General features: G+C 41.6%; 1 protein-coding gene across 1 annotated transcript in view; it reads right to left on the bottom strand.

The window, feature by feature from the left end:
- Efcab11 (EF-hand calcium binding domain 11) overlaps positions 1 to 27,553 on the bottom strand; it is a 171,667-nt gene that overhangs the window by 127,759 nt on the left and 16,355 nt on the right. Inside the window, exons 4-5 of the mRNA XM_038338031.1 lie at positions 17,038 to 17,139; positions 15,727 to 15,817 (exon numbers count right to left, since the gene is read on the bottom strand). Coding sequence (XP_038193959.1) covers positions 15,727 to 15,817; positions 17,038 to 17,139 — 193 coding nt within the window. The remainder of the gene's footprint in view (positions 1 to 15,726; positions 15,818 to 17,037; positions 17,140 to 27,553) is intronic.

The raw sequence follows: 27,553 nt of genomic DNA, 5'->3' as shown, positions 1-27,553 counted from the left end.
TGCCTTCTATAAAAAGCACACCGAGTCATCTGTGGTGAGGACAAATTGTAGCCTGGAGCATGAGGAACAACAGCAGCATGACAATCTAGTCACTGGAGACTCCTCTACTAGACAATGGGCAGACAGGAAACCAGGCTGCAAATGTGTGCTGAGTCTCTATGTAGAAATCGACAATTGAAAGCCTAGTAAAGAAGACGAGTGGGAGCTGGGTAGGAGCACTTGCTTGTGCAAGCATGGGATCCGACACTCATGTCAAAAAGCTGGGCATGGCTGCAAGTGCCTATAACCCCAGCATTTGTGGGTGGAAAAAAGTGGATTCTGGGAGATTGACGGGCAGCCAGACTAGCCAAAACAGAGAACTTTCTAGTTTCAAGAGAGAGCCTTTCTAAAGAGAATGAAATGGAGACCAATAAAGAAAGAAGTCTGACATCCTTCTCTGTGCACACACATTCACACACACACACACACACACAGCACACATACACACTCACATTCTTGCAACACATATACACACACTCATGTTCTTGTACCTTACACATCACACACACACACACACACACACTCACATTTATGCACCCCACACACTCCACACATCACACACACACACACACACACACACACATTACACATATGATACCCTCCCCCCACACACAATCAAGGGAAATAAATGAATAAGACAATTGGTAATAGGAAAATATAAAATGAAAGGCCAATAGCTGCTCTCTCCAACTTAACAGGTGATTTTGTCATGCGAACACTGAACAAGTAAACTTACTCTTTTTTTGTTTACTTCATTTATCCATTCAGTTACATATTCACTAGATGCTCTCTCCAGCGAGGCCAGATAAATTCCTTGAGGAGGGAGCATGAGTGAGCTGCTTCCTTTGCCCTTCCAGAGGGTGCTGCTATGTCATCTCCGAGACCAGGCATCTTAAGTAAGATACTTAAGATACAAAAGTACTGCACCAACTCCCTCTCCTGGCCCCCTAGCCAGTCACACATGTGCTGCACAGACACATGCAGGCAACACATCCAAATACATAAAATTTAAAAAATAGTAATTACAGTTTTAAAAATCTTTTTTTTTTTAAAAAAAAAAAGCATTTTGTAAGTTTTGGTTTTGTTTCTATATATCCTGTGGTATGTCCCTGGAACAATACTTTCATTTGCACCGATAGACTTTTTTCTGACATATAATCACAAAATTGTATGTTTACAGCATACAATATGCTGCACTGATTTCCACAATCAAGATAGTAAATAGACTCATCTTCTGACATAGTTGCTTCGTGTTTGTATATACTAAGAGTGTTCAGGAACTATGGTAAAAATACAGTACCTTTAACTTCAGTTATCATAGAGCTCACTAGGATATAGTCACTGTGTGAGTTCCAGCTGTCCTTTTAACCAGTAACCCCTCCCCACTACTGGACTCTGGCAGCCACCGTTCTACCATTTCTGTCAATCGGATGATTTTTAGAGTCCACAGGAGTAATACCATGTAATATCTGTACTTCTTTGCCAGTTATTTCCTTTAGTATAAAATTCTGCAAACTGTGGCAATGCAGACTTCCTTTTCTCTTAAGGAACAGCATTTTACTTTATGTGTGTGTGTGCCTATATGGCATAAAGATAGGTATGTATGGTTATATACCATAATCATTTTTATACATCTATCCACTGATGGGCATGCAGGTTGTCTCATATCTTGGCTATTGTGAATAAGACTGCAGTGAACATTGGACCATAGATTTTTAAATGTTTTAAAAATATTTTAATTAAAATATCATTTTTCCTTCCCCCCCCTCAAACTCTTCCTATGCCCTCCTTCAAAGTGATGGCCTCTTCTTGATTATAATTGTTACACACACTTACACACACATACAAATACATAAATAAAACCTGCTGAGTCCATTTAGTCTTGCTTGTGTGTGAATGATTCAGGGCTGACCATTTTGTATTACATAACCAATTCTGGGGCTCATCCCTGGGAGAGACTAATTATCCTCTCTCAGTAGTCATTAGTTGCCTGAAGCTCTTTGTCTAGGCGTGGACCTCATGAGATTTCCCCTCATGTATTAACATGTCTATTGATGTTGATATTTTAACTGTGAGTTAAATCTAGTCCCCAATTATTATCAGAATTGTATTCCTAAATCAAGAAATAAATTTTGAGATATAACAAAAGTACTTGACCATAATTAGAATAGTAATATGCTATATAAAATAACATTTAGGATTATTTATTCGTTTCTCATGACTTTTCTTTTCTTTGACCATATAAAGTAATTGAGAAGTAACTAGGGCTTGGCTTGAACTAGCAAGAAAGGAATCTAGAAAATAGGCAGATCTTACAATTAATGTGGAAGATGTCATGAGGACTCAGAAGTTAATATATAGATGGTGCAGAATGAAAGAGAACCATGTCACTCACTGCCCATGATGCTAAGAAAGCTGGAGAAGCTGGACAGTGGTGACTTATGCCTTTAATTCAGGAGGCAAAGGCAGGCAGATTTCTGTGAGCTCGAGACAAGCCAGGTCTACAAAGCTAGTTCCAGAACAGGCTCAAAAAAGAAAGAGAGAGAGAGAGAGAGAGAGAGAGAGAGAGAGAGAGAGAGAGAGAGAGAGAGAGAGAGAGAGAGAGAGAGCGAACCTAGAGAAGAGGAAGAAACAAAAACAGGGCTTCTAGGATAAATGCCATGGGAAGATGACAATAAACCCAGAAAGGACAGAGAAAAGGGACAGAAAGAGAAGGGGCAAGCAGTTCTCCAGGCTGGGGGAACTGGGTGGATCTGTAGCAGGGAAAGAAGTTATAACAGGAGAGAGAATGGTTGCTAAAGAAACACATCTCACTTCAGAATGGGTAGGGAATGAGGCCAGCACAGAGGAGAATTGGTGAAAACTAAAGAGAAACAAGAGATTGTAGTTGCCCTTCTCCCTTAAAAAAAAACAACAGAAGAAACACGGAAAAGACTGGAAGTGAACATAGAAAAGGCTGGAGGTGAGTATGGAAGACTAGAGGTGAATACGGAAGTCTGGAGGTGAATATGGAAGTCTGGAGGTGAACACGGAAGTCTGGAGGTGAACACAGAAGTCTGGAGGTGAATACGGAAGACTGGAGGTGAACACAGAAGACTGGAGGTGAACACAGAAGACTGGAGGGGAACACGGAAGTCTGGAGGTGAATATGGAAGACTGGAGGTGAACACGGAAGTCTGGAGGTGAATATGGAAGACTGGAGGTGAACACGGAAGCCTGGAGGTGAACACGGAAGACTGGAGGTGAATACTGAAGTCTGGAGGTGAATACGGAAGACTGGAGGTGAACACGGAAGTCTGGAGGTGAACACGGAAGTCTGGAGGGGAACACGGAAGACTGGAGGGGAACACAGAAAATACTGGAGGTAAATACGGAAGACTGGCGGTGAAGAGGAGATAGCCATGGAACTTAAACAGAATCTGAGATGCTCTCCACAAGGCTGAAGTCAGGACTACCTCTGTGTGGCACAGTGGGAAAGAACTATAACCATCAGAGAATAAACCATTACAGAGGGCTAACTTGGCACATGGTGTTACACCAAGAATACGGTGTCTTGGCAGAAGAGTATGGTCACAGGAACAGGAGGGGTCAACAATTTGCCAGAAAATTCCTGTAGCAGGGAATTGAAGACAGCTGAATTCAAGTTCTTCTGGGTAGCAATGGGATATGGCATGACCTGAGGTTCCAACATCAGGCCATGGTTGGGAAAAGAAAGTGTTCCAACTATCCAGGCCCAGATCAGTTAACTAAGTGCAGAAGAAGGTATTGGCTAATCCATACTTGACTTTGGTGAAATAAAGATTATAATCAGTATATAAATGTGAATGTGACCCCTGCATGGGGTCACACAGGGGTCAAGGCAGGCTTGGGGGGTTGTGTGTGCAAAATGATCCAGAAAGATGGTAGCAGAGTTCATACTGGATGAGACGCGCGCGCGCACACACACACACACACACACACACAAACTGACAACAGGATGGGTGCTGTGTCTTGGGAGAGAATGGACAGTAAACTCAGCCTGCAGACTGGCAAAAACCAAGTAAGAAGGTGTACCAGCGCCCACTTAATAGCTTAGAACCTGCAGCTGAGATCAGAACCAATGGTGGGCCTAAGTGAAAATGGGGAAGAGAAAGTAATAATAGTCCTGGGGAGTATTAGCTGCTGAGAAGAACGAGATGGGGAGACAGAGGGATGAGGGGAAGCAACAGGACGCATGTCTGGCCACCAGAAACCTGAGGCTGTACAATTCTAGGTTCCTCAGGTGAGGAGGACAGAAGTGAGTGATGGGGAGACAGTAACGGTAGCGAGATTACAACACGACTGTTCTGTGTCGCCGGAGGTTGTCTCGGGGCCTGGGGTACTCAGATCTTCAATGAGCCACCAGTAGGCTCAAGGGTCACACAGGCAGAAGCCAAGGGAAAGAGCATGCAAGGCAGGGCTTCACTTCAAGTCTACAGAGGATTTAATTACTAGTTCTTTCTGATTTTCTCCAGCAGCTGGTTTCAAACAAGAAGGGGAAAAGGACAGAGAATGCAAGCAAAGTAGAAATTAGAAGCCACAACATTGAATTCTGATGGGGGACTCCCATTAGCTAATAAAGAAACTGCCTGGCCCATTTGATTGGCCAGCCCTTAGGTGGGAGGAGTAGACAGAACAGGAAGAAGGAAGTGAGGTAGATGGCTCAGTCAGATGCTACGCCTCTCCTAAGTTAGACAGACCGCTGTGCCTCTCCTCAGAGAGAGAAGCCAGACGCGATGAAGCTCCAGCCCAAGATGGACGTACGCTAGAATCTACCTGGTAAGGCACCACTTTGTGGTGCTATACAGATTATTAGATATGAGTTAGTCAAGATGTGAGTAAGAGGCTGAAAATAATGGGCCAGGCAGTATTTAAAAGAATACAGTTTCCATGTAATTATTTCGGGGTAAAGCTATATTTTAGTTAGATAGGCATTCCTAATATCTTTCAAAGACTACAGAATATTCCACTTAAATGTTTTAATAACTTAAGGCTTTTCATGACAATGAGACATATCTGCTCCTGGCAGCACTAGCTACTTCAAGAGGAAAATGGGCATCGAAGAGGATCCTTATGGAGTTTGATAGCCACTTGGGCAAGAAACTGCTCTTGCCTGGACTGTTGGCATAAACTGGACACGAAGAACCCACAGAGAGAGGACTAAATATGAGATGATCTTTTGGGGTTCCTGATTCAAGAAAGAGTCTGCGATACATTCTGAAGGACACAGCAGATAGTGAATGAACTGCCTTCGAAATTTCCTGCTGCATAGAAATGTCTGATGGATATTTATGGGCCTGTAGGCCGAAGATGGATGCCCCAACAGTACAAAAGAACTTTGGGTGACTGTCCAGGCAGCGAGATGTCTCTGTCATTTCTAGAGTTTGGAAGTTGCTTATTTCTTGTTTACTTAGGTAATATTATAACCTTTTGGAGTCTTTGATGGAGTTGAAGAATAGATAGTTATAGTTTTCCTTAGTTATGATAAAATATAAAGTAGATATAAATATTATAACTAATTCTTACTTGATAACTGTTTTGTTATATGTAATTTTACTATGTTAAAGCCTTTCTTTTTTGTTTAAACAGAAAAAGGGGAAATGATGGGGGACTCCCATTAGCTAATAAAGAAACTGCCTGGCCCATTTGATTGGCCAGCCCTTAGGTGGGAGGAGTAGACAGAACAGGAAGAAGGAAGTGAGGTAGATGGCTCAGTCAGATGCTACGCCTCTCCTAAGTTAGACAGACCTCCGTGCCTCTCCTGAGAGAGATGCCAGACACAATGAAGCTCCAGCCCAAGATGGATGTACGCTAGAAACTTCCCGGTAAGGCACCACTTTGTGGTGCTACACAGATTATTAGATATGGGTTAATCAAGATGTGAGTAAGAGGCAGAAAATAATGGGCCAGGCAGTCTTTAAAAGAATACAGTTTCCGTGTAATTATTTCGGGGTAAAGCTAGCTGGGTGACCAGGAGCCGGGCGGCGGGAAGCCGGCCCGCAGCTCCACACTACAGAATTCACTGCAACTGAGTAAAAAATCTAATGAATCAAAGCACAACCCTGCCTTATGAAGACAGAAAATAAACAGGTTAGCATATTCACCCCAGTCAAAAATATACCTCCATTCACCAGCTTTACATACTTGTTTCTTTTACAGTGAACTTGGCAGATATTTTGGTATCGTGCTATAATTCCCCAGGAAAGATGTGTAACACACACTTTCCTATCAAAGCAACCTGAACTTGAGTGCTTGCAGGTTTTCGCTTGATAAAATGTTGTTTCAGCTTCCTCTGTGTGTATTTCTGTAAACAGTGCCTTTTGTTTATATTGCAGATAATCAAACGAAATCTCAACAATCAAAACCAAACCAAACCAATTCAATGGAACAGGGAAGAGCTACATAATTATGCAACCGGTTTATCAAGAATACTTTTTGGGCAACATGCCTGCCTTTCTCGTGTTGTGGAGATACAAAGGCCTAGCCCTGCCTGCAGAATGTTGATAGTGCTGAAAAAAAAAAAAAAAAAAAGAAGTGACTGACTTGAGAGTATAAGCTGCAGAGTTAGCCTGTCTGAGTCCGAATCTCGGTTCCATTACTAACTATCTGGTGGTCTGGAGCAAATGCTTTGACCTCTCCAAGCCATTTCCTCATTTGTAAAGTGGGCATAGACAGTACAGCCCGTGAGCTTCCACACAGTGACTGGCACAGGGCAAACCCTCAGGCAACGGCATTTACAGTTACTGATAAATAATGCTAACACGGCATCGTGCCTTAGCAGTTCTAGAGAACATGAAGGGTGTTTTGTAGGCTCGGGCAGCAAGGGATACCATTTAGATAAGCAGGTAGGGATACAGGAGAGAAGAGCAGTGAACCTGGCATGAGTAAAAATGTGGGAAGACAGATGAGATAGGATCAACATGGTGAGTGGATTAGAATGGTGTTTAACCTGGGAAATGTACAAGAACGTCCAAAAAGACATCCGAGTTTCTGTTTGTCTGTCAGGTTTGCATGTTAAGCTAAAGAATCTAGATTTTTCTATGATAAGCAATGAGAAGCTACTGAAGTAAGAAAGTAACATTAAAATGTAATGATAATTTACTCTCATTAGTCTAAATTTAACTAGAAAGGTAGACAGTGACTTTCAAAGTTTAATATGAATATCAATCATGAAGGGATCATATTAAAGTAAATACAGGTAATTCAGTGGGGCTGAGATTAGCATTGCCAATAAGTCCCTGCACTAATACCTGTCTCTAGAGCTCACTGCAAAATAAGGATATAGTTATTCAATGTAGTTTAATGGAAAAGAATGGCTGGGTAAGAGGAAGGTAGACAAGATGTCAAAACTTCAGGAAGCAAACACATAGGCTTCCATGTCAGAGATAAAAATCTAGTCCTGGAAACCTTCAATCTGATTTTAGGATAACAATTTTGACATATTTCTTAATTCTGAACCCATTTTCCATAATATTAAAACACAATTTTGAGGCAGAGGGAGAAGAATGGCATCGAATTCAAGTTCAGCTCAGCCTACATAGCATGTGACAGACCAATCTGGGCTGCAGAATAAGACTCTACCTTGAAAAAAATAAGCAAAATAATGTTTTAAATATCTCATAAAATATAAAGTTCCTTTCACAAATGCATGCTTTTTATTTTATAAATACAAAATACAGTATGATTAAAAATCACACCCTAAAGTTCACTATCCACTACAAAGGGAAAAAACAAATAACTGATTCCTTTTGCTTTAAAGGAAAGAGGCATGAATACATTCATGATGTGTGGCTATTAATAACACCAAGGATGACTGAACGGGTTAGCAACATTTGGTCACGGAAAGAAACCATGGTAGTAGTCACTGATATGACAGTTGAATTACAGACAGTTATATGACATATCTAAGTAGTTTCTTACATGACAGTTGTGCTAGTCAGCCACATATGTAGATGAGGAGCTAGAGACAGTGGCCAAAACACTTGCTACAGTGACATCTCCAAACTAAATCTAGGATTGGATGGCTGTCAAGCCGAGTAATTTCCTCTTGAGAACAGCCTTTGTTACACTGACAGACCACATCTGTATTCATACTGTGGAGGCTTCAGAATATCTGTGGTACACAGAGAAAATAAAAGTCTGCCACGTTACTCTCCATGATAAATAACTCCACAGTGCATTTCTGAGTTGGAAGAAGCCTGGCAGCCCCCCTTACTGTGGAAACAAAGAGAGTTCAAATGAAAAGGTTCAGTGATTGGTGGTAAGACTGGTCGGTGGGAGAGCTGGGACTAGAACTCACGACTGCTGATCCCTAACCAGAGGCTTCCCTGACCTCCATGGCCCTTCCACAGCACCAGCGTTGCACTTGCGGAGTAAAGCAAGCGAGCAACAACAAAGTGCAGTGAGACCCTCATCCTCTGCACTGGCCACTCATTTCAAACATAGCCAAGTGTAGTAAACAACCGAACGGTGAGCCATGTGCAGTGTGGTGATAAACATTCTACCATGCCGGCTCATGCTAAGCACATGTTCTGATGCAGGGAAGGATGTGTGTATACAAATGGCTATGCAAGAGCACAAAGGCAAAGATGTTCATGCAGGGCTAGCAGCTAAAAGCAGGAAGTTCAGATAATTTCCTTGTTAGGGGATGGAAAACATATGGGCAGAGTACAGGGTAAAAACCAGCTTTCAAGACTGGAAATACCTTACTCTCTGGGCCTTAAAAGATGATTGAAATTTGTGTCTGTATTGTTTTTAACATGAGAAAAATACAGAATCTAGGAATCCTAAATCAAATCATGTATCTTTGATGATGGGAAATTAGTTAAGTAAGCTAAAGAAATGAAAATAACAGACTCTAATGCAACCCTGTGTGACGAAGCCACCACTCTTCTCTATTCATTTTCTCGTCTAGTCCCTGGACTTTATTTAAATTCTGAGTCACCAGTTCTAAACTTTGTACTGGCAGAATGATGTTCTTCAAGTAGAAAGAAATGAATTATGTCAATGGGGCCTCTGGAAAAAGCTAGTAATAAAAATGACTAGCATAGAACTATTTATGTAGATGGATTTTGTACTTTTCAATTATGATTGATATATAATAATCATATTTTTTCTGGGGAATAGCATGATATTTCAGAAAACTACCTGTTTGGGCAGGACACATAGATATAGCTAGTGACTTCTGTCTATGTATGGCTATGAATAATGAGAAATGATTTCAAGTCGTTAACATTTTCCTATACAGAACCATGCAAATAATTACAGATAAACAACCACACTCACCAGAGTAGGTACTGACTATAAGAACTCCAATCTTATCCAAGTCACGTGACTATACTTGAGTCACATTCTGATATACAAAGTAAAAGCAGGGAAGCAGTTCTACTCGAGCTGGCTCAAGAAAATGACGCACAACAAACCGGTTGCCCCCTGAAGGGCTTGGGGGCAGCCCAAGAACACAGTGAGGAATGACATTTCAAGGGATGCAAATGCTCTGAAGAAACAAATGTCATCTTAAATCACTGTCCTTCAGGCTCACCGACTCTGAAAAAAAAATCCAAAAAAACAGAGACATCTGTTGGTCCATTTTACCCTAGCTCAGGACAATCCTTCCATCTATTACAGCTGTGTCGCGAGGCATAGCTAATTTTTTTGTCAAGAGAATATGCATCACCCCCTTTGAAAATTGCATTCCTAAACTTCAGCCTCCTATCAACACTCAGACATTGATCATGTAGTATTTAATGAGACATGATGTTCTTATTTACAAACAATTTTAATACCCCCTCCAAAGAGTTAGATGGTCTATGTACTTTGAACTTCCTCCAAGTAATACGAAGGGGATTCTGACATCAAAAGTATCATTTATAACTTGAATGTCTCCATGCATGGCTGGAGGGCACTTTGGTGGCTCGGTGTTTCCACTGCACACTGGTCTGTTGCTGTCCGGCTGTGCATTCAGGCTTTTGAACACACACTTCTCATTTAATAGCCGGGAAGTAGAGGAGGCTTGCTGGGGCTCTTCACCAGTTGGCAGGTGGTGGGAATGTACAAAAACCAACAAATACCAGCACTTAAAATAGGACGGAGAAGTAAACACACATGCACAAGGAAAAAGGATACTCCCTCATGACAACTGAGGCTAGAAGCAGTCAAGAGATTAATTCATAAAAATCACATGCAGGGAGAGAAGGCTGAAAAGGCTACATGCGGCCATCAGGATCCAGCCTTAAGCTTAAAGTACTCTTCCCTAGTTTGTGGGAAATAAACCATGAAGAAAACTAGAAATGAGAATTTTTACCAGCACTGGATATTTCAAATTAGTGACAAATAGACCAACAATCAGTTATTAACCACAAGGCAACATGTCAGTGATCAAAATGATGGGAGATAAATCATAAACTCAAGGAGCCTGAAGTACTTTATGGAGATAATCATAAACACTGCATGTTTGTTTAGCGCATAACTGATTAACGTATAACAATAAATTCTATCCAAGTTTAAGAAAGGAGACACAACTGTCCAATGCAGGGATAAGCAGGGTCTACTGAACAGTGCTACAGAAGATAGTTCAAATCAGGGCAGGCCGGGAGCAGGGCAAGTCCGTGCCAGGCAAGGGAAGGAGAATGAACTGAGAATGCACATCACACAATCAACAGCACAAGTAGCATGCCAGGAAAAGAGAAATTCAAGACAAGTGAAAGCCAAGCCTGGAAAGGGAACCAGATGTTGGAAAGGGGGCCAGATGCTGAAGAGCTAGGTTAAAGAGTTTTAACTGTACTCAGTAGACTCACTAAAGATCTTTTTGAACATAAAGAAGACAGTACTGTGAAGTTTCCAGTAGTTTCGATTAGTGTTTAAGAGGAAACGTGATGCTTGTTTTGATCCCCAAGTGTCTGAAGCAGCCTGGGAAGTGACTTCGACTCCACAGTAACACACGATGCTAGTCAACTCATCATAAGCCTTGTCACTTTTTACTGTGTGTGAGAGAGCAAGAAAAGAATTAACTGAGAACTTCTGAATACAGCATTATCTTGGATGCAGCCTCAGTGACTTTAATACATAAATACACAAAGCATAACTACCAGCTTCGAGAGGAAAGAAAAGTTGCCAAGTTTCAAATATTGAAAGAAGCACCCCCCTCCCCAGGGTCATCCAGGCTAGGCCAGGACTCATTATCTGGTTGAGGCAAGCACTGAACTCTTGAACCTCCTGTGTTGGCCACCCAAATGCTGAGATTATAGGTGAGTGTCACCATATCCTGCCTAACAATAAAATCTCTAATTACTGTTGCCCTGGTAAAGCAATCATATCTCTAACAACAAGACTGAAAATACACATAAACGGCATCGAGGAGATACTGTAAAGTAACAGTACAGCAGAGTCACAAAAAGGACAACAGATACAGATCAACAAACAAAGAGAAGAAGAAAACTAATGAGAAAATAAAAGGTCACAATGGCCAGGTCACAGATGAAAACAGACATTACAGGAAACGTACGAGGAGACACGGTGAGAAGACTCAGCTGTCAAGAACACACACGGCTCTTGCAAAGAACCTGAATTCAGTACCCCGCACCAATGTTAGGCAGTTCGCAACTGTCTGAAACTCCAGCTCCAGGAAGCCTAATGCCTCTTCTGGCCTCTGTAGACAACCGCACTCATAACACAAACCCTCACATAGACACACATGCCTACAAAAAATTAAAAATTAAAACAAAAAACTTTAAAAAGGACTTCTAACATAAGAACCAACTAGTGTTTCAAAGAAAAAGAAGTTGACTATAAAAATTTTAGCATTGACCCACTATATAATTTTATTCAGTTACAATGTTCCAGGTAAGTATTTCTGAATATAAAAGGCAATAGGAAATATGGTTTTTGCGATCCTTAAAAGCAAAAGCTATAGGACATGACTCAGAGATGAGTTTTGAATCCATCTAACTGTAGGACTAACAAGACAGTAAAGGAGGAGGTAATAGCTACAGAATAACCAGGATATGAATTTTAGAAATAAACATATCTATTGAAATCTACATGGCTTTTTACTTACGCTACAATCAGTAAACATCAACAGAATGGCCATCTATTCACCAACATTATAAAAGTCCTGTTTTGTTCTGGCAGCGCTCTGAATTTCCCATGAACGGGCCAGTGTTCTCATCAAGTTAGAAACCAAAGTAACGCTTTGCGGCATCACGTTCAAGGAGGTTTGCTTCTGCTATTGGCTTTTTTATACTGTAGTCTGATTTGGTTTACAGAATGAGAGTATGAGAAGAGCAGCCACTTCTGAAAATGGCTACTCTTGGTCTCTAGAAATTTCTCCAGAAGAACCGGGTAGCCATTAGATTGAAAGATTGATTCCCGCCCCTCAAGTCATTCAAACCTCAAGGAACTCTTATCCTGTTGAAATTCCTCCAGCTTCTCCTTTGGAAATGTCACAGCATTGTACATTGTGAACAGCCCAAGCAGCTCGTTTTCATTTTTCTGTGCCTGAGAACCATCTGGAGCACTGACACGGGGATGCTTTTGCTTACCACCGGTGTCTCAGACATCTCTATTTCTTTGGTCTATTTCAATCTGCCCAGAGAGGAAATATTTTTCTTTCCCCTTTGAATCCAGTAATTGTTTATATTCATATTCTTTTATTTTTAGTTTATAGATGATGGTGTTTATAATAAACTAATTTTTAAAAGAATTCACTTTTATGTGTATATACACACGTGTCGAGGCTCCCTGGGAACCAGGACGGTGGCAGATCCTCTGGAGCTGAAGCTACAGGTGGCTGTGAATCACCCAGTGTGTGCTGCCTCTGCAAGAACTGCAAATGACCATAACTGCTGGGTCATTTTCCAGCCCAATATAATGGACTTCAACAAGTCAGGCTCAACCAGCTGGAATGCCTTGCTTTGGCTGTATACTATGGTGGCCTCCAAATTGCTTTGGGCATACAACACTAGTAAATAGCACACAATTTGATAGCACAAAATCCACAATAGAAGTATACACATTTACAGCATGTGCTACTGTATTATTATGTTATCATAAAAATATAGTAGAAAACAGCTAAGTAATTTAATATGTAGATTTTATTATTAATGGCAAATAACTGCGCTATCACTAGAAATTATTCATAACATTTAATAATAATGTGATTTAATTTACTTTATTATTTTGGAACATCTTCACTTAATCCTTTCTGACTGAGTAATTTAAAGTTCAATTTGTTTCGAGACTAGGCTCTAAGAGCTGTCACGGAGACCTCATTAAATTATACAGCTCTAAGTGAGACCAGGTGATCGTGGCCCTGACACCTTCAGCTTGTAGTTCCATCCACTGATAATGAAAAGGTTTAGCCAGTTTTGAATTTGTTAAATTAATATTGTTTTGCTACTGCTGACTGAAATCCAGAAATATATATCTACCTTCTCCGATATCATGTGTAGGTTTTGAAAATGCATTAAGGTTTTGGTTTTACAAAAATAAACTTTAATTTATTCTCTGACAATTGTGTATGTGTATATGAGGTATTCTGACTATACCCACTCCCCACCCCCTCCCCATCCCCTCTCATTCCCTCTGGAACCCTTCTGCGTCCCAGCGCATCCCCTTCTTACTCTCGGGACTTGTTCTTAGTGACCCACGGAGTCTAAGACTGTGCACGAGATGACTGTGGAATTAGTTACCAGCGGCCACACTCCTGAAGGCAGACGTCTGCCCCTTCCCCCAGCTGCCATCCATTACCAACAGCTCCTCAGGAGTATGTATGTCATGCATACTGTTACACTTAAAAAAAAAAATAAAACTACAAAAACTGCAAGATGCTCTTTAGCCAGGTCAGGACATTTCATTTTCCAGCTTAGCAAACACAGGTATAAAGAGGTTTAATAAGCAACACGCACTATTTTGTAAAATAAAATCTTATTTACAAACATGTTTGCAAAAATGCTCTCTACAAGGTGGTAGAGCAGAGTTTGAACTGGAAGCTGTTAACTTTTTGGCGCATGGTTAAACATTGTCTCTGTCTCAAAGGGCTATAATAAAGTATTTTTCCCAAGCCTGGCCTGGTGGTTCAGACATGCAATCCCAGCTACTCGGGTGACTGAGGAAGGACAACACAAACTTACGAACCTTGCCTGGACTACACCCAGAATGAGTTTCAGGCCAGCATGGGCAACCCAGTGAGGTCCTGCCTATAACAAAAACAAAAAGGGAGCTGGGCTTATAACTCAGGGATAGGGCACCTGTGTAGCACACAAGAGGCCTAGGTTTAAGGCTCAGTACCAGGAAAAAAAAATCTATTTTTCTTCAGTTCTCTACAAGGTAGCATCTACTATAACCATATAACAAGCATTTAAAGGTAGCAAATTTGGGCAGCTCTTTTAAATATATATGAAAATTTTTAATTCCTCTCCAAATCTATCACTGTAAGGTAGAAATACATTGGTAGTCACTGTTCCCCTCATCATGAAGCACATAAACAGATGCTAATATACTTTTAAGAACCTGCTTTTACAAAATCACCTACATTCTCCACATTCACTTTGTATGCATCAGGATACATGTTCCCCTTCAATAGCCTCTCAATGGCTTGCTTGTGAGCGAGGCAGCAAATGAATTTCATATATGTCACTGTTAATGATAAAGCACACAATCCTTATTCAAATAACCTGCTTGATAATTTCTATTGAGCAGGGCTGGCTTCAGGCCAGATTCCATTCAATTACTTTTCTCCCAAAAGGGAGTATCTGCCAGATGTCCCCCAATATCCATTCCCTCCCTTTCTTCTTCAGTATCAGAACCTCTATGAAGCAGGCACAAGATTATGCAAAGCCCCTCGCCCTCTCCTGCAGGTACAAGCAGTCTTGAACCTAAGTGTTGGTCACTGGAGTGTAGGGTTGGTATAGAACCTCAGAAGAAGAGTCAGGGCTTCTGTCCTGTCCTCTCAACAGCTGGTATTCAGATAAGGTGGCTGAAATTTCAACAGCTACCCCAGAGCAAGTAGCAGCTAGGAGTTAAAGGCACCAGAGGAACACAAATGGGGAACCCAGGTCCACCGTAACTATGATGTTACCATTCAGGCTAGGCTTGCCGATGTTTATTAGGAAGAAATGCAGGGATATCTCTTATGATCTTTCAGTATTTGGGCTTTCCTGGATGTTGCGAGTGACTAAACTATTTACCATACCTGGTGACAGTGGACTCAACCGAGGCAGCTGGGCCACTCTCTCAGGTCTGCAGGCACTGAAGCTAGTGCCACTAACATTACAGTCTGCAGGTTCCCAACACACACTGTTGTCGTTTTGAAGAGATGCACTTAAGGTGTAAACTGCAACCGAACTGACTGCGGCAGCTTGGGAAGCAAATGAATGAGGGCCACCACTGTGCCTTGCTGACCAATGCAGACTGTGTCAAATACCAATAAAGCTTTATCGTGACACATGAACTCACATGGTTCTCCTTCCCCTTTCCTTATAAGCCCCTGCCAAAGAAGTAGCTAGACTCACAGCTAACTACTGATTTCTCTCCTGGACCATAAAACTATGCTATAAGAGGAAATGTCCAAAAGCGAAAAGTCAGCATAAATGAGGGTTCTCTGTGAAAATACCTGTGAGCAGGTGGCAAATACAAGGGTAACCGGTGGATGCAGCAACCTTAGCGCCGTACCTGAACACCTCCAGCACTGTCCTCGCCGGTAGCTTGGGAGCCACTCGACTAAATGCCCTTTTGAAATCTTCTAGAGTTAAGAATCCACGATCTATATGAAAACATAATATTAAGCATTCACTTACTCCTATAAACCCTGTGAACTATGACTTCAGTCATAGTTGTTATGGGAAGTTAAAATTTAACATATTATTAAAATTTTTAAAAAAGCAGTAATTTACAGTTATCTTACATAGGTCATTATACACCCAGTGAACAAATCTCCCTGGAAGAATTTCAGAATGTGGTAGTGATACCCTGCCTGCCCTTTGGTGCAGTCCTACATAAACTGAAAGGCCACTGGCAGCTTTGCACTTTCCGGGTCTTTAAGTCCTAGGGAAAGAGTTACTTAGACAAGACTGTAACAATGCACTGGGCTTCGCATCTCTGTAATCGGCCAAAACATTTCAGGCTTCCAAATTCATTGCTTTCTAGCTTGGCATGAGACCTATTATATATTAATATGTATAGGAAATTACAACTGTACTCAGTGCGTGAATCTTGGAAGTTACATCTAGCATGGAAAATGATTTTTTCAGTCAGGTATGGGTCAAAGTGAGAGCTGCAGAAGTGTCTCCCACCTGCCCATGGCTGGCTTGTGGCTTGTACCCCCTATGGCCAGTCCTTTGGTTGATGGAGGAGGGTCATCTGTCTATGTGTTACTCTCACTGGTTAATAAAGAAACTGCCTTGGCTTTTTGATAGGACAGCAGCTTAGATAGGCGGAGTAGACAGAACAGGATGATGGGAGGAAGAAGGCAGTGAGTCAGTTGCCATGACTCTCCTCTCTGAGACAGACGCAGGTTAGGATCTTTCCCGGTAAGCCACCACCTCGTGGTGTCACACAGATTACTAAATATGGGTTAAAGCAAGATATGAGAATTAGCCAATAAGAGGCTGAAACTAATGGGCCAGACAGTGTTTAAATGAATACAGTTTCCATGTAATTATTTCGGGGTATAAGCTAGCCAGGCGGCTGGGAGCCAGGCGGGACAAAAAGCAGGCCTGCTCATTTCATCACTACATGTGGTTATCACCCACTACAATACAGGTACAATAGGCAAGCACACAAATCCAGTTAATAATGGTAACTATTTCATACAGGGCCAGAAACTGAGCATCCCTGCGTAGGAAAAGATCTCCACCAACAGCTGTGGCCACAGTCAACGAGTGTGGTAGTGATGGCCCGTGTTTACTGCACCACTGGGGATACATTCCCATTCCTGATTCCTCAGCGGCAACTCTTCCAGGAAAGCACTTTGCCGACACTTACAGTGCACGTCGAAAGCTGTGAAGATGTGCCTTATCTCATTCCGATAGAGCTGTGCTTCTTTCTTTCTCTTTACGACATGCAGAAACCCCTCAAGTGATAGGCCTAGAAGTTGTGGGGAGAAAAACAATTTGCCAAAGATGACTACATTCCTCTTCGAGAAGAAATAAGCCAGACATGAACAGTGATAAATATCACAAAACGTTTCAGTTTTATCTTTCACAAAGGGTATTTACTCATAAATACAGTCAGAAAGACATTAAGTTGTGCTACACGCTAAGCAAGTACAACCCTAGTAACCAGAGACACGCAGGTTCACTGAGCTTCTCAGAGGATGAGGAGCCATGACCTTGAAAAAGTTTAACACTCTCCCTCTGATAGGTCCAAAAGGCAGGCACGGAATCGCTTATTAAGGAAACTCGCATAATTTGCCTTCCAGTATACTGCTTTAATACCTTTTTCCCCCTAGCCAGATGTCATTTCAGCAGGTTTTTTTCCCCCAACTGAGAGATAGGGTCAGAGAAGTAGTTTCTCAAAAGTCAAGGCCAATTGTATGCCACAGATAAAGGTGGAGAGAATATTACATAAACAATAGAGCTGGCACCGTCCCCAGCCTGGATACACCCCACAACGTGTTCAGCAGCCTCGGGCTCAGCTTCCTGTGACTCTCATAATAAAAGAACCCAGCGTGATGTTATGAGGTTGGGTACTGTGCTTACAGTGTCTATTAAAAAGAATTCTAATGTGATCTTTGTAGCAGGTTTAAGGAGCAGAGCCAAGAATTTAGACATTTTAGTGAACTGAGCCTGAAATATATAGAAAGAGCAGTTCATTTGCATAATGTAGGTTTTCCATTAAAAAGTTATCATTTTGTTTTAAAAACAGCCCCAAACTATATAATAAGAATGTGTAACTCTATCGTTTGGGCGGCATAACTAATAACATTGAACCATATGCCTTTTACAAAACAGCTTCAAGAGTTTGCAATGCTAAAACAATTTTCTTGGGGCTGGAGAAATGGCTCAGTGGTTAAGAGCACAGACTGCTCTTCCAGAGGATCCAGGTTCAATTCCCAGCACCCACATGGAAGCTCACAACTGTAACTCCAGAGAATCCAATCCCAAGGCAAAAACACCAATACACATTAAAATAGATAAATAAGTTTCTTAATTTTTCTTTTCTCTTATTTGAGATTAATGATTTATAAGCTTTAAAGATCATGTAGTTTCATGTTTTTAAATGATTATTTTACAATTTTTAAAGACCCACCATGTGCCAGCCACTATAATAAATGCTGGAGGTAGAAGGTGCAAAAAACCATGATTTCAGTTCCCAAGGAAACAGTGTACTATGGGAGGTGGCCATTATGCAATTTGACTGCAAGTGCACACATCCCTGAAAACTGTGGCATGTGCAATGATGGGGAAGAGGGTGAAAGGTAGTACAGGGGGACCCAGGAGTCCCTGTGGCAAAGACTGGAGGAGGGGGCTCTTAGTGGAGGAGATATTTAAGCTAAGACCCAAACCATGGAAATACAACAGTGGCTACAGAATGAGAAGAGGAGCAGTCCAGGCAGGGGAACAGCATATGCCAAGGCCATGGGGTAGGAAATGAAAGAAAGACCGCGCAACTAGAACGGCTTCAAAAAGAGAGGAAGAAATACTACACAGAGTTGGCGAGGGACACAGGGCCTGAACTCTCAGTCCTTGGAAACTGAAGGAAATAACTGGGTGTTACTGAAGTTGCAATAGGAAGTCAGTAGAAAGTTTTCATTGAGAATTGATATCTGATTTAGACTTTGGAAAGACATTTCATGTTCTTGTTTTTGTAAAAAAAGGATTGGAAGTAAAAGCAGCTATGCGAATGAGCAGTGAAAGGAACAGGGGTGGAAGGTCACGCTTTAGAACAGAAATGGCACAACTTGATGATGAGTTAGATGTGACAGGTAAAAGGTCAAATATAACACAGAGGTTTTGTATTGAGTACCCAGTAGTGTGAGGTGTCAGTTAAAGGGATGAAAGGCCTAGGGGAAAAGCAGAACCAGGGGACAGATAAAGTGCTGTGCTTTAGATGTGTTTACTGTATGACACTTTGAAGACAGCTAAGAGGAAAAATAACCCAGGAAGCCTTACTCTTAAGGGAGCAGGCATTATCTCCCAGCTACATTGTCCAGCAGATATTCAATAAATACAGTCATCCAGGTCCACTGGTGTCCAAGGAGGATGCACGTTCCAGGATTCTCCCAGAAGATATCAAATCTAGAGGATGCAAAACTCCCTTATACAAAATGATGTAGTGTTTGTGTATAATCCTACACAACTCTCCTATAAACTTCAAGTCATCTCCAGATCACTTGTAGTCACTAATGTATCATAATCACTACGTAATTGGACTGCATTGTTTGGGCAACAATGATGAAGAAAAAGTACACAGGTGTTCAGTTCAGAGGAACTGTTTTTTCAAATGCTTTCCATTGTAGTTGGTTGAAGTGCAGCAACTTTGGATGCAGAGGGTAGACTGTACTGCACTAAATTAGCATATGCAGCATTTTTTCCTGTAGTTGCTAAGGGCAGAGATTGATGCGGCTCCATTCCCATCTAATCACCCTGTGACCAGAGAACATATTTTAAAATGCTAGCTGAGGTTGAAATTAAGTCTAGCCATGCATGTTCCCAAAGATCATATCCATAACTTTAGTTTCATGAACTCCAAAAGCTAATAAATTAAATCACACCCAGAGTTGCTGAAATTCCTGAATAATTTATTCACAGGCAGTGTGCATTCTGTAAGATCTATCAGCATCCTACCTCAGCCCATGGTCCAGCCCCTCTAGCAAGCATCCTGGTGCTTCCTGCGTCCACAGGCTCTTTGTGAATCCTATAAGACCCATCAGCATCCTATCCCAGGTCAAGATGCAGCCTCTCTAGCAAGCATCCTGGTGCCTCTTGCATCCACAGGCTCTTTGCACGCAGTGCCCTGGCACATGCGAACACACTGCCTGAAAGCACCTTTTGCTTTACTTCTCCTAGTGAATTTTTATTACACATCTCCTTCCAGATGCTACTGAAGTATCACCTTCACTTTAAAGGTTCTCTGCTGTTGCTCAGCTGAGTCCCTTTGCTGCAAGCAGCAGTCCAGAGGTCACAACACACTCAAGGAATTGCTTGGGCTCTATGGCAGTGGCTTGACCACATGTTTAGCTGAGAGATGCTAGGGAAAAGGATCATGTGCTGTTTAAAACTTCATTCCCAGTGTTCAGCATGAAACCTGTGTGCAACAGGCATTCATTACATGCTTGCCAGGTAAATAACATGTACTGAATAAATAAGAATGATTATGGAGATATCATTTCTAATTCTCAGCAAAAAAAAACCCCCAAAAACATTAAGATATGTGTTTTGAACCATCTTTAACTCCAGAGAGTAATGGCAAAAAGTGAGTCTTTTTTTAAAAAATTACATGGCCAGTAAAATAAACTATCACTTTAAGAAAAAAAATAGGATTCAGAGAGAAAAGAAATACATGCATGCTGAAGGTCTGCTCTGATCACTGCGGCTCACTCAGAGAAATGAGGGGCAGGGTATAGCTGCATAGGTCGCTGTGTGATTCATAAGGAAAGAGAGCATATGAATGCTGTGGTCTTCTTAATTACATGTTCAGATAACGCAGCCATATTTGGAGTTATAAAGTATGTATGTCATCATTCCACAACTGTATAGCATAAAAAGCAAATGTTCTTTGGTTTTTAATAGGAAAAAGTATTTAAATTGTATATTTACTAGCACTTAAAATGAAAATCTAATAACACAAATAACACTATTCTGAATAATCCTGTCTTTCATACTGCTTTCCCCACAGTCATATTCCTCCTATTTTAAACAGTGGGAGGTCTGAGGCACAGCTACACTTAGAACCCTGCAAACACGTGGTCCACAGCACGCTCTCGGGTTGTTTCCCAGGGCCACACACATCTCAACCAAGCCTCTTTTCTGAAGACTAAGTTTTCATTTAGCACAGCTTTCTTGTTGCAACACTACAATCGCTTTCCAAAGCTAACACTTAATAATTTACTATTCTAAAGCTTTGCAGCAAACACAGTGATGTAAGGCTTGTAGATCTTGCTGCCTTTTAAATGGCCCAGGAATAGAATTCCTACTACTAGCTCCACCTGCTGTCGCAATATTCAAACTGAAAATTACCACTTCAAAAAGACTGTCAATAACTCCATTTATGTCAGATTTCATACCGAATGCATTATCTGTGCTCCCCACCACCACAAAGAAAAAGAGTATGTTCTAGAAAATTCTAAATTTAGACACAATATTGAGTTCTCCATGTACACTGTTCCACTTAAACAGTTATCTACACACACACACAAGAGTTACAAATCAGGATCACCACACTGGTTACACCAAGAATTGCAGAGTCTGGCTGTCTGTGCTCTCCAACAGGTCTACAGAGGTGTATAGAACCTGCCAGTGGACCTGGATTCTAATGGTGTTTTGTAGACTTTTTTTTCTGTTAGCAAGATCTTTTATAATGACAAGACAGTTCCCACATTTCCTTGTGCAGCAGTGTCACTGGGGGTGGTGGCCTCACAAGACATCAAACTGATGCTCACAGCTTAGGAACTGTTAGCTTCCTGCCGTGCTGACAAATATAAGACAGATAATCCAAAGGAAACAGAGGTTTATTCTTGCCTCTGGTTTCAGAGAGTTCAGTCAACGACCCCCAGGTACCATTATCATGGTTGGAGTGCATAGTGGGAGAAACTGTCCTTTTGATGGTATCAGATATCTAGAAAGAAAGAGAGCCCCGATAGCCCCTTCAAGGGCACACCTAGTTTCCTGGGACTGGGCCCTGCTCCCTAAAGGCCCCACCACCACTAAGGATCATCATGGGTTAGTGACCCAGCCATGAAGACACAGCCTTTGAAGAACATCGTGAAGTTCAAGACTTTTTACAAATCCTTCCTGATTCTGTAAGTCTAGGCATTTTCTACACAACTGGAAAATATGTCCTTCCGTCTTGTAACCCATCCTAGGCGAAATGAATGCTTTTCATGTTCTGTGATGACAATTCCCAGACTACTTAATATGTGTGATACAGATACACCATATAGCAAGAGACCACAAAGGTGAGTTTTTCCCTACTTTTTGAAAAGCTGTTTCCTAGGAGGGTAATCAGCCTTCACCACAGGAGTGAATGTATTCAAAAATCGAATAAAACTATCAATTTTTTTTCTTTGAAAGTTCCATTATGTATATCTTTTTGTGGGTCACAGTTCTAAGCTTCGGGGTCAGTGCACGCAGAGAAATCCTCTTGAGAATGAAGCAGTCTGGTGTCTGGCTACCATAGGGAGCTCAAATTAGAAACTGCAATAAACCCAGGGAGAGTGAAGGAGAAAACAATAAAAATGCCAGGTGATTTGGCTGAGAGGCCGGTCCTAAGACTGGCGAAGAAGGCAAAGTTCATGCTCACTAGACCAAATATTAATTTCCCAAGAACTGAAATGCCTAAAACCAAGGCCTTCAAAGGAAGAAGTGGCCATTTAAAAAAAAGGCATAATGTAAGGCTTTTCTAGTTTGAGGAGTAAAATTCAGATTATTTGAAAGTCATGATGGGGTGCACTGTGTCTGCATAAAAAGACTGTGAGGATGAAGACAAAAGAGACACCCACATGCGGAGTTGTCAGAGCAAGGGATAAGGAAATTCGGAGGACTGATATTCTCTTCCATCCGCCTGCAGAAAAGCAGGATAAAGAGAATGGAATCTATATTGCTAGAAGAAATCAAGCTTTTCTCTACCCCTGGGATGGAGACGGGTTACAGCAGCGTAGAGATCTTACTCCTATGAACACAGACAGGAGTCGTTACCTTTACCTTTTTATTATGCACGTCTCCTGACCATAGAGCATCAAAGGTGCTTGGTGCCAAGAGTGCCAAGTCCTGCTTCATTCAGCAATTTAAAGTCTCAGCCTTCTCAGCAGAGTGGCCCTTAACCTCCTTCCCGGCTCTCGGCTGCATGAGGCCAGTGAACGGGGCAGAAAGGGGGTCATTTCCACCCATGTGCAACACTCCTTGTGGGGCAGGAGGTAGCAGGACTCCAACCAAGTCTGATTTGGGAAGGATACTTCCTTAACAGCTCGAGACATGTCAGATCAGGGTCCAGACCTAAGAGGACAGTGTCGGGACAGCATTGCTACAAAAGAGAAACAGACCTGAGAGTAAACGGGGGGGGGGGGGGGGGGGGGGGAGATCTACCAGAGGTGTGAGGGAGGGGCCTAACCTGCCTTCTCCACAGCCCAGCTGCAGAGCAGCAGCGACGAACACCCCAGCAAAGTCACTAAGATACCCGGGGCTTCTATGGGAGTGGGGTGGATGGGGAATTCTGAATCTAGGCTGAGTTAGGCCTAGCAGAGCAGAGGTCTACAGTCATTTACTGCAGTCTCCTCTTGGCTTCACCCGTTACCCAAATCCTCCCCATCGTCAATGTCTGCTTCCAGAAAGGAAGTTCCCTTCTTCTCAAGTGTCTACAGTATTAGCACAACATCCAGTCACAGAGGAAGAGGCAATAATCTTTCCCAGAACTTCCCTTAGGTCAGGGTCTGTCTCCTAATTCTTTCTTGTCCCTACAAGGAAGATATTTCCCATTCTCTAAACGAAGAATGAAATAAACTTATGGATGTATATATGCGGGCAACACATCTGGTCTTCAGATTATGATTTCAAGATGCAGCAACTTCAGTCTGTCTGTGGCTTCCTACATACAGAAAGAACTATGAAGTTCAATAAAATGTGGAAGGCTTCACTCCTGCTATCTCTTCACATTTGTTCTCAAATAGGAGATATCTCAAGATACACACAAGTACAGGACCTAAAAGACTAGAAATGGAAATTTAAATTTAGAAAAATATATTTACTCAGCTAACAAATCAGACAAGACAGTAATAGACAAGCCACACAAGCCAACTGACCATTAACCTAATCATCTACAAATTATTTTTCAATTGAACTTACACTGGATAGCATGACTGAGTCAAACAGCCCATAATTACCATGATGATGAATCAATCCCTTTGATTTTCTCATCATTCAAATCTGAAGGTTAAAATTAACTTCCAGGAAAGACTTTGCTTGTGTAAGTATGAAAGTAAAAGATTATTTTTAAAGAGGCTATGATATAAGGAAACAAAAAAATCACAATGTAGCCTTCAAACAAAATAAAAATTCTGAGGTACTTTATCTGGGCTCTTCCCACCCCCACCATGCCCCCAGACCGTATTCTATAAAGCATTGGGATAAAGATGAAAATAACTGTGTGAAGACTCAGCTGAGCATGGTCACTAGGTTCTTTTTTTTTTTTTTTTTTTGGTTTTTCGAGACAGGGTTTCCCTGTAGCTTCTAGAACCTGTCCTGGAACTAGCTCTTGTAGACCAGGCTGGCCTCGAACTCAGAGATCCGGTCACTAGGTTCTTATCTGCAGTGCTTGTTCAGCATACAGTGAGCAGGCAAAAGCACCATAAAATTTACATGCTGCTATTCGAACAATGCCCTATGGTTCACCCTACAATGGCAGCATATCACCTGGGAGTCTCATATACAGGGCACATGGTCTTGGACTTTCACAGAGCCATGCTGACCTGTCCTAGCATTACACATGAACCTACCCTAAAGAAAACTTAAAGGACAGCTGCAAACGTCACCACTGCATGTAGTGAACTGTCTATGGGCTTGGATATCCACTCAGTTGCCTCTTCCTGTAAGAGAGCTCAGAAGAAATGCATCAGGCCAGGGACTGGCTGTCTAGAAGGTGTTTCCTGTGTGGGCACTGACTGCTGTACCTGCTTGTTTTTCTATTTGCTCTGGATGCCATGATTCATAAAGAAGTCTGAAACTGTGACTGCTGATATCGAACCTGTTGATTTGCCATTTGTAACCTGACAACATTTCTGATTTCAACTATCCTGTTCCTTAGGGGAGTGAATATCAGCTTTAGTCCTGCTGTGACCATAAACATGACCCATGGTACTACTGAAAATCAAGGAAAGAGTTTATCAGGCGGCCATGGGAGCAAGTTCCTAGCCAGTTGTGGCATTCTGGGCAAACGATTTAACTACTCTAAGCTTCATATTTTTAATGTCTCAAAGGGGGAAGCAATTGATAAAATCATAAAGTTGATTAAATAGCTACCACAATGTGCTCGTCACAGATCTGCACATAATTGTCAAGAAATAATGCCTGTAATTATTGTCTATAAAATAATAAATGATGTAGCACATACAAGAGTTCTCTAAAGGGGCTGGAGAGATGGCTCAGAGGTTAAGAGCATTGACTGCTCTTCCAGAGGTCCTGAGTTCAATTCCCAGCAACCACATGGTGGCTCACAACCATCTGTAATGAGATCTGGTGCCCTCTTCTGGCGTGCAAGCATACAGGGGAGGAATGTTGTATACATAATAAATAAATAAATCTTAAAAAAAAAAAAAAAAAAGAGTTCTCTAAAGACTTGTACCAATGCCAGGTGTATGTTCTCTTACCTCTTTTCTGTACCAGTCTCCTCACCTTAAAATAGGGCACAGGTGTTTCTAGGTTTCTTCTAGCTCCAGTTTCTTTCAACAATGTAAGACAAGCTGTGAGCAAAACCTGAGTGAGGAAGCCTATACACTGACATTGATCTCGCAGGTCATCTGTCACTTCTTTAACTAGATGGCTTGACATTTTTTTTCCTTAAGTCCTTTGTCTCGGCTACTCTAGTTGGTTGATATTTAAACCCACTTGCCCGTTGGATGACAGAAGTAAAAATAAATACTACCAGCCGGGCGGTGGTGGCGCACGCCTTTAATCCCAGCACTCAGGAGGCAGAGGCAGGCGGATCTCTGTGAGTTCGAGACCAGCCTGGTCTACAAGAGCTAGTTCCAGGACAGGCTCTAAAGCTACAGAGAAACCCTGTCTCGAAAAACCAAAAAAATAAATAAACAAACAAACAAATAAATAAATAAATAAATAAATACTACCTTTTTGCTACTCATTTGGGAATCCCACCAGATTCTCCCAGAAAGTACTTTTCTTCCAGCTATCCTATAGCTATTACTAACAGCATTGATTCAACTTTGCGGTTTTCTTTATTTTCATAAGAGACTTCTAACAGACATGACCCATCTTCTAAGAGGACTACAAGTCCTTGTAAGACAAGACCTGGGCACCCAGGTACTGTTCCAAACTGGAGTGAAGTGCATCTTGAGAACATTGCCCTTATTTAGGAACAACTGAGTCAAGGTGAATCCAGGACATGTGTCTAGACCTCATCTAGGAAGCTCTAGAGTCAAAGAACCCTGCATAGACACCTGCTATGGCCTTGACTTGAAGAACAGCTGTAGAACCACGGATGGTGATAAAGGTCTGTAATGTCAGTACTTGGAAGGTGCAGGCATGAGTTCAGGGTCATCCTTGATTATGTAGAAAGACTGAAGCTAGCCTGGGTGGGCCTCATGAGATTCTGTCTTTTAAAAAAATCCTTTGGGTAGCAGAAAGAGAATTCCCAATCACAAATACCCAGAAGAACTTTGGGAATAGGTACATTTCAGAAAGCTAAAGGGCCAACACTTAACTCCTTCAATGTAAAATCACTGTGGAGATATTCTGGAGAGAGTTCAGAGGTTAACAGCCCCTGCTGTCCTTGCAGAGAACACAGGTTCAGCTCTCATCCACATGGTGGCTCACTACCACCAGGCACACACATACATGCAGGAAAAACACTCATAAACATGAAAATAAAATAAATGTGAAAAACACACTATGGAGAGAGACAACATACTTGAAGACATTTAATCCCTACATAATCCACTTCTTTCAAGAGAAATGCCAGGTGGCAAATGTGACCCTTGTGATCTACTGGGAAGAAAAAGAGTTGATGGTGTGAAATTGGTTTAGGCTTGGCAGTTCTAATAGAATGAATTCATGTTAGCAGCGGAGCTGGATGGTTACTTCTTGCGGAATAGCTATTTAACTGTTTCTCTTAGATGTCTGTGGCCTGGAGTCACAGCAGTCAAGTAAACACGGACTAAAGCTGGATGGGGAGGGAGAATTGGTGCCCTGGTTATAAATCTATTCCTTTAATCCTGAAGAAAGAAATGCTCTGAGAAAGATAATTTGATATTGATCTCAAGACTGGGAGAAGGGAAAATGCTAGAAGCTTGGAGACGAAAGCAGGTCTTCACAGTCAATTTTGGAACAAGACACAAAGCACCTACATTTGATCTCAACCTTCCAAACTAATCCTTCCGCTGCTACCCCCTGAATTTCTCTGATATCTAATTTACTTTGTGACCTTCTGAAAAATCCTTTAACATTAAATTATGGAAAGAAGCATCCTAATGATTTGGTTGAGAAATGGTTGTGAGAGTCATTCTTTGATATCAAATGCAAGGATACACATACTGGAGTAAGTCCCCAAGCCTATTATCAAAGTTAGAGACCCCTAAGTCTGTTTTCAGTTCTGGAAAACTCAAGGTGAAGCA

The sequence above is a fragment of the Arvicola amphibius genome, chromosome 7 (assembly GCF_903992535.2).
Source record: "Arvicola amphibius chromosome 7, mArvAmp1.2, whole genome shotgun sequence".
Taxonomy (NCBI): Eukaryota; Metazoa; Chordata; class Mammalia; order Rodentia; family Cricetidae; genus Arvicola; species Arvicola amphibius.
Note: the sequence above shows the minus strand (reverse complement) of the source record. Positions and strands in the feature narration are given on the sequence as shown.